We start from the raw sequence: 13,260 nt of genomic DNA, 5'->3' as shown, positions 1-13,260 counted from the left end.
CTAATTGTTTAATAACTTTTACATATTATTAACAGATCGGGGCGGGGAGGAGAGATGAGAGAGAGAGAGGAGGAGAGAGAGAGAGAGATAGAGAGAGAGAGAGAGAGAGAGAGATACGAGAGAGAGAGGAGAGGAGGAGAGAAGAGAGAAGAGAGAGAGAGAGAGAGAGAGAGAGAGAGAGAGAAATTTGCTTTGCAGTTTCATTTCAGATATAAATCATGCAAAGCTGAAAAGCTCATTTATATGATGAATGTTAAAATCTCAAGAATGAATGACAAGTAAATTATGTATTGTGCTGCTATATATCAGTTAAACACTAATTATACACAAAATAATCAATTATCAAGACACGTACTGAGGAACATGGCATTTTTTTGGTAAACTTAGGTAGAAAAGTACACTGGATTGTATATTAATACCAATCAAAGTAAACTTAGGTAGAAAAGTACAATGTATTGTATATCAATACCAATATAATCATTAAGAATTTCAGCCACTAAATGCACTGCAACTGATTTATAAACAAAAAATTACTTCCATTGTTAGCCAATTTAGTATAAAATACTGTACTTAAAATGTATGATGAAAAATGTTTTGTACAACAAATGTAAAACAAACCTTTTCATAACTTTAATACCATGACTTTCATGTAAGAAATATTAACAAGCCAAAGTTCATGGCAACTACAGGCTGCATATTCAAAACTATTACATGTACAAGACTTTACACACATTGTGCTCCAAAATTGGTCTAGACTTTTGTTTAACTACTTTGTAAACTATTTCACTAACTAGCATATGAGAGATCACTATGCAAGCTATTCAGTCTTCATCAGATTCTGCTGCATTGAACAAATCTATCAAGTTTCTTGAAGTTAAATTCATGGGTGGGAAAGGATCCTCATCAACGACTGCCCTCCCTTTTAGGACTGGGAGAATCACTGGAATTGACGAGGCAATACTTCCACTACACTGTCCTTTTTTTAAATCAAAGTGCTTATCAGTTTGATGAAATCCTCGTCGCCTAAGAAATGACGGTGTGTCAGCCACTCTTGGACTTGAATTAAAGCTGCAATATGTAAAATACCATTCATTAACATTGCTTCTATACAGTTAGAGCTATGATAATTAGGTATAACTGATATGACAGGCATAGCAACTGAAAACAGCATCTTGTAAGAAAACATCATAAACTGGAGCAATTATTTCATGCCAATTAATGCCATCTAATAACATACCTATTTCTAATTATGGGAGATGTTCTGATGGCTTCATGCGCAGTTTGAAATGGTGGCCAATTGGGGTAGAATTTCCAAAAGGGTGCCCATGATAGTGATTTACTTCACTGCTTGAAGTAGATATGTCACTCAAGGGATGAGCAAGGCTGTGATCATCTAAGCCCTCATCTGAAAGAAAGGAAATAATTTTTTTCTACCCTCATGTAAAATATAACCCAAGTACCTTTAAATTCTAATTAATTGATGCAATTTTCTGAAACAAAAAATAACTGTGAGCAAAATGGAACCTTTAGTATTTAGGAAAGATGCCATGGTATTTTGTCAGCCAGAACCTAAAAAAGCACTATGCTCGCTAATTACTGCCTTGCCATACACTACCCCTACCATCAATGAAAAATCCCTAAAACAAGGCAGAAGGGTAATTAAGCTAAAAACCTGGCTGAAGTACTGGCAACACTACTGGAGCATTCAAAAGTTGCAAAAAAGTAGTAGTCTGACTAGAATGATCATAAACATTGCCTGGAAAAGTTTTAAATGACAAAAAACCAAATTGAATTTAATACATTTTTAATCCTTAAATTTAAATTAACTATTATAATAATGAATTATGACATGAACTTGTTAGTTGAGTGGGTACAACCTGAATGAAAAGTTCTTGTAACTCCATAATTAATATTCCCACTGCATATGTGGGAGACCCAGCAATACATATGTCAAGTCTGTTATTTTTTTTGTGAAGAGGTGACATTTAAAATGAATGGTCCATCCATGAATACACAAGACTTATTTTCCACAGTAACTAAAATTCTTAATTTTTTGTACTTATCAAGAGACAAACTTATGCTCAGTTACTACTTACAAAGGAAGGAAGTCTGTATTAACTTTTTTGAAAGGGCCAAATGGAGATACATAACCCTGACGGTGGGAACTTAAAACTTTTCACAGTAAGGAATGAAATCCTGAAACTTGACCAAGCTTACCGGTAATGCCACATTTCATTTGGGGAGTAAGGATATTTGTCACCACGACCAAAAAGAATCTACAGTATACTGCAGCATACAGACTAAATTGGCCACAAGAAGATCATGAGCAAAGACACCCCCATGAGAAAATCTCGGCACATAAAAACAGTTAGAAGCTGTTGATATATCAAAAACAACACATTAACAACTGAGCAAACACATCCCTTGTAAGAGAGATGTATAGGTCATGGTTCTATTATCTAGTTTATGACTGATTACTATATTTAACAGGTGTTGCAATATCAATGGCTCAAATACTGAAAGAAACTATGTTAAAATTTACTTATACTAAAAATTTCACAACCACATTTCCATATGCTTTGATAAAACTGATCAAGTCATGAAATAACATTAGTAGAGCCATTACATATAGTACACTGTGACATAACAACCTCAACTTTACAGTACCTGAATAAAAAATGTACTTACTAGTATAAAAATATCTTATATGATAAAACTTAAAAGCACGCTTTAAAAAAAAAAAATACTCTGTATATGCAGTCCCCGAGTTTCGATTGATCTCTCGGCATACATCTATGCTTGATTTTTATTGGACACCTAAAAATATAAGCAATTTGTCTCCAACTTAAGGTGAAAATCTAAAGTTAAGGCAATGTGGGTTTTCTAAAACCACAAAACAAAAGGTTGATTTTTGCCTCTTCCAGGCTAACCTTTGACTACATGTTTTCTTAAAACCACAAAACCAAAGGTTAATTTGTCTCTTCCAGTATTTACCTTTGACAAAGATGTTCAAGGTCTCTAAAAGGATGATAAAAATGTTCTAGGTTTAACCTTTAAATTTAAATGCCCAACAGGATAGAGAAGTTCCTCTTTTTTCCCCCCCAAGGAGTTAAATTGGAATTCTTACAGGGAACTGTAAAGCATAGCCTTAACATCACCTCAGTTCTTTCAAAGCAGAAAGCTAAAATAGCATTCCCTTACACCAGCTTAAAGAAGGGTGCTGACAGTAAATTTACTTATAAATCACTGCTAAATAAAAGGTTTTACAGTAAATTCAAAAGATAAAGTTTAGACCCGCATCTAAACTCCAGAGAGAGACTGATATAGAGATGAAGGGGCTTCAATCTCAACACCTTACAGTGCTGGTCCTCAGCAAGATCTCAAAGTTCTTGATGCAATACAGAGGAAAGTACGCATGGAACGATAACCTTGGAAGTGGACAGTGAAAAGTTTTTATCATCTCTAAACAGAAAACATTGACGTCTACAAGGTTCCAGGTGCTGAAAATTCCTCCAGAATGGTACCCTCAGCAACACACAGACCACTGCTTCTGACCCCAGGCCATGGCAGTTTTTAAAGTTAAGGGCAGATCCTATGATTTAACGTTGAAAATCTTATTATTGGGAGGGAACATTCTAACCTCTCCAAGCAGTTAAGGAGATGCTTACGTCAATGGAACTGTATGGAATTGTGTAGTAGAGTTGATTTCTTCTCAAAGGAAGAATGAGACATCTACCAAGAGCATTGGAAACTCTGAAAAGTATTGCCCTGAGGCTACAAGGGCTCTACAGGAGACTAAGCAATTCTTGAACATGAAATTGCTCAATAGAATTCAGAGTAGATACAAGGGGCAGGCCTATGATCCTGAATTAGGCAAAATTTAAGGAAACATCCACTGTTCAAGCCTGAGGCAAAGGGGGCACAAATAGTATTAATTTCATTCGGCTGTCCTGTCATCTACATGCTAGGAAGCTAAGAGTGTTCCTTAAATCCACACAAAGTGCCAAACTTACGGATGTCAAGGCCCTTGTAGGCAGTTGTTCTTCCTGAATCCCCAATTGCTAAAACACTGTCCTTCCACAGAATGGATGGTCAAACCAATATGTTGTTTATTTCACTGCCAAAGCAGCAACAAACTTCCCACAAAGACTTTGTTTCTGACCAGGAATAAACCCGCTAAGCATCCTGATATCTTTCAACTGCCCTGACATCTAAAGTTTTACCAGGTGTAGTTGACCATTCTATGATGCATGCCAGAAGGAAAAAGACCAAAACTTGGACTTAGGTTTAAGAACCAAATGGACGATTCCTGGTTAAAGTGTCCCTCCTACAGTCCTGGAGCCAAAGTTGGTTTCTGGATTACTTACAAATTTAATGAAAGTTATTTGAAAGTCGTAATTCTTACGCATGAAACCGTATATTAATTGAGCATGATTATCTGAAAAAAAAAAATAACACGTCAAGGCCATGTTTCCTAATGAGGAAAGCCCTTACCATATAGGAAGTTTTTCTTTTTCTGGTCTAAAATAAAAAAACTTCAAGCAGATCATGCCTATTCATCTTGACCGACAAGCATGTATAATTAAAAATCATCCCCACATCACTAGAATTGGGCCAAAAGAAGCAACAGGTCCTTGGCCTTTGGAAGGACTGTGACAGAGTGGGCTAACTTGAATAACTGATTCAGTAGATGTGTCTTGCTCCTAAAGTCGACACCATCTACCAATGGGCAAAAAGTCCCTGACATAACTTATGTAGGGCTGCACACTAACCCAAACAAAGTGCACAGAACAGCAATACCTTCTAGTAAAAACCTATTGAAGGAACTTGCATGACTGGAAGTATGGTAAGTGGAATGAATACATTCTGTATGTGTACCACAAGTCTGACCATTCTTTGTTAAGGCACTAAAACCATGCTAGAAAACCAACAAGTATATGGGCAGACACTTACTGTTATTCAGTCTCCAAATATTCAAGAATATATCCAATTACTTATGGGTGTCTTCCTAAAGAATTACCCTTGGACCATCATTCCCTCTATATACAATCTCCTACTAAAAGACTTATGAGAGATCTCTGCTGAAGACAAGGGAAGCTATAAGAGGGAGAATAAACCAGTGACAAACAAAAGAATCACAACTGCCCTTCACCGTTTCCACATATAACATACTGGTTCCAACTCTCTCCATGCATGTTAGGAGGTGTAACTGCCATATCCCAGAACCTGAATCTGCACTTATCCCCGAAAGGTATAAAATTAAGACTACCAATAGATAATCCCGAGCTGCCATAAATCAGGACAGAAGCGAAAGCATTCTTCCAAACAGAGTGAGTATAAGCATGAGGACATTACCCTGCAGCATCAGAAATGAGTTACTAGTTTCCTCGCTAAAAACTCCCCCTGGGTTGGTGTCTCCACCTCTCTAAGAAGTCGCAGAGACAAGACAATGTAAATAAAAGATAACTCAAGTTAGACTGAAAATCCATCAGCATGTCTGTCAGTCTCGAGTTCATGTCCCCACAGGAAAGAGAAAGAAAGTGAACCTCCTATTACAGACGGTTTTAAATGGACCAGTAAGTGTTACAGCAAAAGGCAGCCTTCGGCTCTCCGCAACTTTAAAAGACAAGACAAGTCAAGGCAGACACAAAGGGAGATTGTGTCCGAGAACGAGAAAAGTTACGAAATGCTCTCAAATTGGAGAAAGCGTTGGTTCTCTTCTCCAATATTTAGTGCGCCCCAAAATACGCTAAGACAATTAAGATATATTCTCTATGTGGCCTCAGCAAGGCGTAGTGTGGCAACAAATGCCGACCGGCCCAAACGAGTTCCTCCAATTCCATTCAAACTCTTCTTCCGTCAGCGGGCGACGGAAGGAGACAGCTGCCGACTGGAGGTAAACAAAGAGCTTAAAGGATTGCTCTTTCTCTGCAACCCTTGGCGACAAAAGGCGACAGCAGCTAAGTGCTGTAACGAATCCAACCGACCTCAATGAGAGCAAGAAAGTTTAAGCTGCTCGGGACTCGGCCAAGTTCACACTCGGCACGAGTCAACTGCGTTCACACGAGTCGACAATGTCCACAGCAGGGTTCCGACTTTCCAGATGTATCAGACCAAATTATCGTACCAAATCTCTTCAAATTCTTGTATTTTGATTAATAATCGCTTATCGTATCAGAGGGTCAAATTATCGTACGTCTGGGACCCTGGTCCGCAGTCCGCACTGAGTCGACAGAGGTGCCAAAAGTGGGAGAGGTGGTTGGAAGAGGAGTTACAACAAGGCTCCCGCCTCGTCCGAAAGCGATCGTACATACTTGAAAGCATACCTACATGAAACTAAGTTAGAAGTCTCTGAAGCTAGAATATCTAACTCGGCGAGAACTTTACATACTACAGAGTGTAGACTTGAAAGAGAAACATTAATCGAGGCAGTAACAAGAGATTTACCGATAGCCGAAGAGGAAGCACGCAAAGAACAAAAACAAGCATTACGAAGAAAAGGGAACATGCTAGCATACAAGAATTTAGAATAGCCAAAACATGAGAGATAAACAGTTGACCGAGACGACATATCTAAACGTGTAAAACTCGCTACAGATACATCATCATCTCAATGAAATGTCTACACCTATACTCATATTATTAAGCCTATGCATGCTAACACCTCAAACTAGTGTTGAAGATGACAGAATGCGCCTACAGAGCGAGCATTAACGATTACCGAAACGGTCCTTTGGAGAACGCTTTAAACGGATTCAGACCATGAAAAGGGCGAAGTAGGTATTGGAGGGCACAGAATCTCATCGTCCCGAGAACCGACCTGGTTCCCTGGCAGCAGACCTACGTTTCCAACTGGTCGCAGGGCAGTCCTATGCTCAAGCTACGTACAGGACGAGGGAACCAACACCTTACTTCTAACAGGGAACGGACGAAAAATGAGCACACACTGGAGGGATATGATGGAACGTTCCCGACACAAACTAAGTTCAAATTGTATTAGAACTAAAAATAGGTCAATGTTCTAACTTCTCATTACGCTTTTCCTGAACTGAATGGGGAGCAGAAGGCGGAGCTACAATGGAAGTCAATACTAGCCTACTAAAATGCCTAGTCTATATCAGGCATAAATTTTTCAGAACATTCTTCACATCTAGTAGTTCCAAAATCACACCCTGTACCCCTGCTAGTACAAAGGAATGTTGATCAACTTCCAATTTCACCATCCTGGTTACACCAAAACATTCCTACATAGCCTGATGCTATTGGTTTTACTTCCGGTGGAAGATATCCTAGGAAAATGAAATTACAATACCGTAAACAGGTGTAAAACAGCCAAACTTCATAGAATATCAACAATCGCCTAGCTGCAATGGCGGCAAGGAGAATTCTGACAAGAGCTAAAAACATTGAAACACAAACCTGGTGGAGAACAGGTAAACTAGACAGTCATCCGGCAGCCATTCAATTTTTTTTTTTCTTTTTTTTTTTTTTTTTGAATGCCGACTACTTATTGGCGGGGAGATATAGCTAATTTAACAGTAGGTAAGATTCATCTCAAATAATATTAATATAAACGTGTCTTTTGTGGCATTTTTTGTTTATTTTCACACAAATTCATTTACAAGCCTTGATACTACTTGAAAAAAGTTTAATGAGCACAATAACTGAAAAGCTTACAGTTTCTTACCACTAATGGTAATATAATAGAGCATTTATGTATTGATTATGTGATGTCATCAGTTAATTAAAATATTTTAGTACAGCAATTCACTTATTCAGAAATTTACAACTTTACTGATGTTTTACAAAAATGGAACAAGGTAACCACAGAACCTACAAGTGAGCTACTACATAATTAACTATTAACAGAAAAATTTATGCTACAAATGTACTTACCATCTGAATAACCACTTGCAAAATCTGACTCTGTTATCTTTGAATTATCAGGCAAGCTACCAGAGCTAGTTCTCTGGCAGACACTTAAGAAGGGACGTGTAAGGAACATAAGCATTACAGAAATGTACAACCAAGTCTGCATCATCACTAATCTGGCCTTCATTACCTGTAACAATAAGTTGAATCTAATTATTTAAAAAATGGAGCAAAAAAAGAATTACATAGTTCAGTTTAAAAGGTAACAAATTATGCAATCTACTCCAAGTCTACAAGAAATCTTAAGAACATCATAAAATATATGTATTCACAGTTACCCAACTAAACATGGAGTTCAAATCCACTTAGCCACATATTTTTGGCATATACAATATTCAAAATGCATAAAATTCCCATAAAATTAGCAGTCACATCTTTCTAAATCTAGCAGAAACCCTTGTGGACAGAGGCAGCATACTATAAACCCAAGGAGGCTCCAAAGAAAAATAAGTCAGCTAAGAGAGATGCTAAGGAAACAGTAATAATCAAATATGATGGAACTGTTTGGAGATGACAAGACTCCACAAATGCACTAAGCAAACTATCCAAATTTCAAAATCGAGTTCCTGCAGAAGAATAGGCACTTATCCTTCAACGGGTTCTCATTCTTGGCCATGTATGATGGGCCATGCATAAATACCCCTTTAAAATGCAGTATGTGGAACAATAAAATATTAAAAGAATATACAGTATTCACTATACTAACAAAAGGAAAAAAAAATTGCGCTACCTGTCAACAAATAAACAACTGCAGAGTCATTTTCAATTTTAGAAGTCCACCATTAGGTACTAAGTTATAATTTTAAAACAATAAAATATTTTTTTATACAGCAAAAATATACATTGTAGACTGACAAAATGGAAAAAGAAGGGAAAATGATGAAAGATTATTGTATTGTTATACAGTAAACTACAATTTGTGCCATAATGCACATAATGCATAAAGTACAGGGTAGTATTTAAATTATTATTGTAAAATTACACACATTTCAATAATTACAATATAATGATTACAATATAATACTGCAATCATGCAGAGAAGGAATACACCTGTCACTTGTAGGTTTAACCTGTGGCCAGGAATAGAATCTCAAACAATGCAGCCTGAACCAGTTTTATCTCAGAATCAAAGAATTGAATGCTAAAGAAATCTCTGAAGAAAGACCAGGTACTCTTCAATTCCGCTCATCTAATCTGGAGGGTTTTTTTCTTATCAAGCATAGTACAGTTGTCTGAAACCATCTCTAGTTATGAAAGGCCAATAATATCCAACAGAGCCAGACAGCAGCTGGTTCACAGTTTCCACCAGTAGTAGGAAAACTTAAGCCTGGAATGGAGAGCTGAAGGTGAGAGTGATAATGTTACTCTGACTTCACATCCTGCCAAACGTTAGGTTGCTTTTAAGTTTGGTCAAGGATAAACAAAATCAAACATTTTTGATATGCATGAAACTCCAGATTAATGTAGGCTAGTCAGTCTCCAACATTGTGCATTTGGCCAAAACTGACACAGTATACTCTTCTTCTTCATTCCCATCCTTATCCCCACATTAAGGGGTCGGTTGCCTGATACGCCTTCTCCACTGCTTTCTATCAAGGTCATCATCCTCCATCAAACCTTTTCTCTTCATATCTTCTTTCACTATATCTCGCCATCTAACTGTCTCCCTCTCGTTCTTCTTCCTCTAACAGGTTCCCCCCCAAGCCTTCTTCACACACTCCCCGTCATCCACCCTCAACACATCCACATACCATCTCAGTCATGACTCTCTTATCACCTCTGTAATCTTTACTAAGCCTGCCCTTCTTATTTCATCATTTTCCAATCTCTCAAGCAGCAATATTCCCATAATCCATCCCAGGATTCTTCTCTGTTTTCTGAAGCTTTACTTCCTCTTTTCTTCTTAAGAGCCCATGTTTTTGCTCTATACATTAACACTGGTCTTATCACTGAGTTATATATCTTGACTTTTAGCTTGATTGGCATTTTCATCACATACCACTCCAGCTACCTCTCTACCCCCATGCAGCTTTTATCCTACTGTCAACTTCAGCCTCACCCTGCCTCTTGGCTTAAAGTAGATCCTATTTAAACTTTTTTTATTTTCTGTCTGCCTTATAATCGAGCGCCGTTTCTTTGCTTTCTTTTATTACCATTCTGTCTGTATCTTCCTTACTGCTCAGCAAAACCTCTGTTTTATTCATTCACCTATAACCCACCCTCTCTAAAGACTCCTGTACTCTCCAACCCTTCTCTGTAAGTCGTCCTCATTTTCAGCAGTAATCACCAGATCACATGGCCGTACAATCCCACAGATCTTTGTTCCTGATCTCTTCATTAAACATGTCCATGACACAGCACAAAAAAAATGGGCTAATGGCTAACAATCCCAGGTGTAATCCAACACTACTTCAAAGTTTTCTGTTTCCCCAAAAGCTGTTATCACTTTTGTGCTTGTTCTCTTATATAACATCTCGACCAGCCTAACCAACTTTTCTGGGACTTTCCTTTTCCTTAAACACCAAAGCATCAATTCTCTTGGGAATCTATCGTAAGCTTTCTCTAGGTCTATAAATACACAATAGAGCTCCTGTCCATTAAAAAACTACCACCCTTGTTGAATCCAATCATTAACAAAGACGCCAGTCTCCACTGTAACTCCTGTATCTACACCACCATTGTTTATAATAGCAGAACTCTAGGCAAAAGATATCTTTCCATGGGACTACTGTTTTTTATTAGCTAGCTGTGAGCATGCCGTCATGTTTGCAAAGTTTTGTAAGTGTAAGAATATTGTTACACTTCTGATGTATCCACAATTGACAGTTGTTCAGTACATAATTTTATTTCAAAGAATTGCTGGCCACAGGTCGTAATTCTATTCCTGTCCAGGGACAGGCTCATGAAGTCTTTGTTAGCCTTCAAGCTCAATATGGAGATCTCTACCATCCTTAGGCCATGAGTACACGAGTCACTCAGTGGGGGGGTCCGTGTGTGGTGGGATTGGTTTCCCAAAGGTTTCCATTCATTATAACCTATGTCAAGCACATGAGTGTCTGTTGCAAGTAACCACGGTGAAATGCCACCAATCCCTGCCACTGACCAGCGTACACGAACCACTGGCTAACGAGTCGTATACCAATAGTTGAAGTGAGCATACGTCATTAATTTTGCTCTTTTTGTTACTATTATACCATTGTTACAATCGATGTGGATAAATTTATTATTGAAATTGAAGACAGACCATCAATATGAGACATATGCTGCAATGACTACAGCAATAAAATTACAAAAGCCACGGCATGTGGGGAGATGTGTGATATCTTTGGCTTTAAGGAGATGAATTGTCCAGGAAAAAAAAAAGCAGGTATGTCCATGTGAACACCATGAGAAAGGATACTGGTAGAAGTTACAGTTGAGGTGGAGTTTCCTATGGGAATCAGAAACTTTGCCTACAGTGGCACAGAACTAATGGGTAGCCTCTTCCAGCATAGATATTTCCTGTTCAAAGGAAAGGACAAGTGTTGCCCATTCCTTTGTGAAGTACAGTAAAGAAAAGTTAATTACAGTTTTAAACTAAATAATATTATAGATTAACTAGACTTACTGATTTCCTACAACAATCTCTAAATCTTTTGAAGAAAAGTACACGACTGATACAAGGCAAGGCAAGTGATTGTTCTGCAGTCAACCTTTCCTTTGGGTTGGGATTAAGCAGCCCCTTCAGTACAAACTGCAGCTCACTGGACAAACCTGAAAGAAGAGGACAAGAAAACCAACTATGAGTTTCATGTGACTGACTCTAATTTATCTAGGCATTACAACTACAGTACCATAACACTAACACTAACAATGACAGTAATATTTACCTACTTCTACAAACAAGAGCCATACACCATGCACCTAATTTCTCTTGTGGTGTCCATCATTTCCCCACTTTTACTGCAATGCTCTTTACTAAGAATGTAAAAGTTAATAAGTGTAGCAGATGCATCTAATGGGGAAGGTTTTGTTGAGCCAAACGAAAGTGCCGCATGAGAGACTGAATGTCTCGTGTCAAACTCTAAAGATTTCGGTCATTTAAAGGTGGGAGGGTCATAATCCCTGATATATTTTCCTTTTTGGTTCAGCTATTCTTATAATCTATTCTAATTTTTCTTCTCTAAATGTAACCTTACATATCATTTAATAATAATGATTGCTTGCCACTGTGCAAATTGTAGACTTCCTATTATTTCTGTTTCTAACTTCTAAACTTTTTCTTGTATCATGAGTGTCTGATAAATATTGTAAAGCACATAAAGATATTGGAAAAAATTTTTCATTATAAAATCTGTACATCCAGTAAGAGTTCAGGAATTGTTTTCTTGATTACCTGTGGTATTTGTAATAGTATTAATATTTTTCTCTGTAGATTAAAATATTTAAAATAATTTTTTTTTATATATATAATACACTGTTAAAAGCTTAATTACAATAAGAACTTGTACCATGAAAAATATATTTAATTTTAATAGATTTTGTTAGAAATCAATGACAGTAAGATAAATTTTGGGGCTACAGTAATGGTAAAATTCGGGTATTAAAGCATAATAAAACTAGTGCCATTAATGAGGTCAGAGAATTCTGTTTTAAAGTTAGTCTTTTACTCTGTCTGGTAAAGAATTTGCTTACATTTAAACATGGCTACTAAGATTCTTTAAATCTCCCTATATTATTGTACTTACAACTCAATGACCAGTTTTCCATTTACAATATAATACTTATACACAGAAGTTTATGATTCATGGCCTGAGTATTATGGAAAGGTTTTATTACAAGCATGGAACTGGTGGAGAGATGTGGGATCTCATAGCCTGAAATGTTTGACGTGATGACAAAGGATGATGAGTAGTTAGTCAGAAAAGCAAGAGAATTTGGAGAAAGGGAGCTAGACCTGATGTAATCCAGACAGCGGGAGCACCAACAGAATAAATGGGTGAAGTAATTTTACACATCTAACCCCATGAAGGGAAAAAGCTAACACAGAAATGTTTATGATAAGGATATCTATATTTAAGTTTAAGTTCATGTAAAACAATTACCAAACCAAATAAAAACTACAATGTTTTGACATAATTAATGAACACTAGCTTTTCTGCATTTTACACCAGATTCTTGCTCTAATTTTGGTAGTCAACTTATCCAGTGATAAAGGCCTAAAACTGAATTGCATCTCAGAATTTAGGAGGCTGACTTACACCACATGCAATGTATCAATAATTTTTGTAAACCATAATTATTACTTTTTTTTTAAATAGAGATAGCCACATATCTAAGGGTAGGCAA

General features: G+C 37.2%; 1 protein-coding gene across 1 annotated transcript in view; it reads right to left on the bottom strand.

Annotated features, from left to right (window-relative positions):
* Positions 1–642: 642 nt before the first annotated feature.
* The window catches only part of LOC135212189 (membrane-associated tyrosine- and threonine-specific cdc2-inhibitory kinase-like), a 41,936-nt gene continuing 29,318 nt past the window's right edge, over positions 643–13,260 (bottom strand). The window contains 5 exon segments of the mRNA XM_064245635.1: positions 643–1,068; positions 1,238–1,274; positions 1,277–1,405; positions 7,897–8,062; positions 11,540–11,685. Coding sequence (XP_064101705.1) covers positions 822–1,068; positions 1,238–1,274; positions 1,277–1,405; positions 7,897–8,062; positions 11,540–11,685 — 725 coding nt within the window. The 3' untranslated portion in view covers positions 643–821.

This window comes from Macrobrachium nipponense, chromosome 40 (assembly GCF_015104395.2).
Source record: "Macrobrachium nipponense isolate FS-2020 chromosome 40, ASM1510439v2, whole genome shotgun sequence".
NCBI lineage: Eukaryota > Metazoa > Arthropoda > Malacostraca > Decapoda > Palaemonidae > Macrobrachium > Macrobrachium nipponense.
Note: the sequence above shows the minus strand (reverse complement) of the source record. Positions and strands in the feature narration are given on the sequence as shown.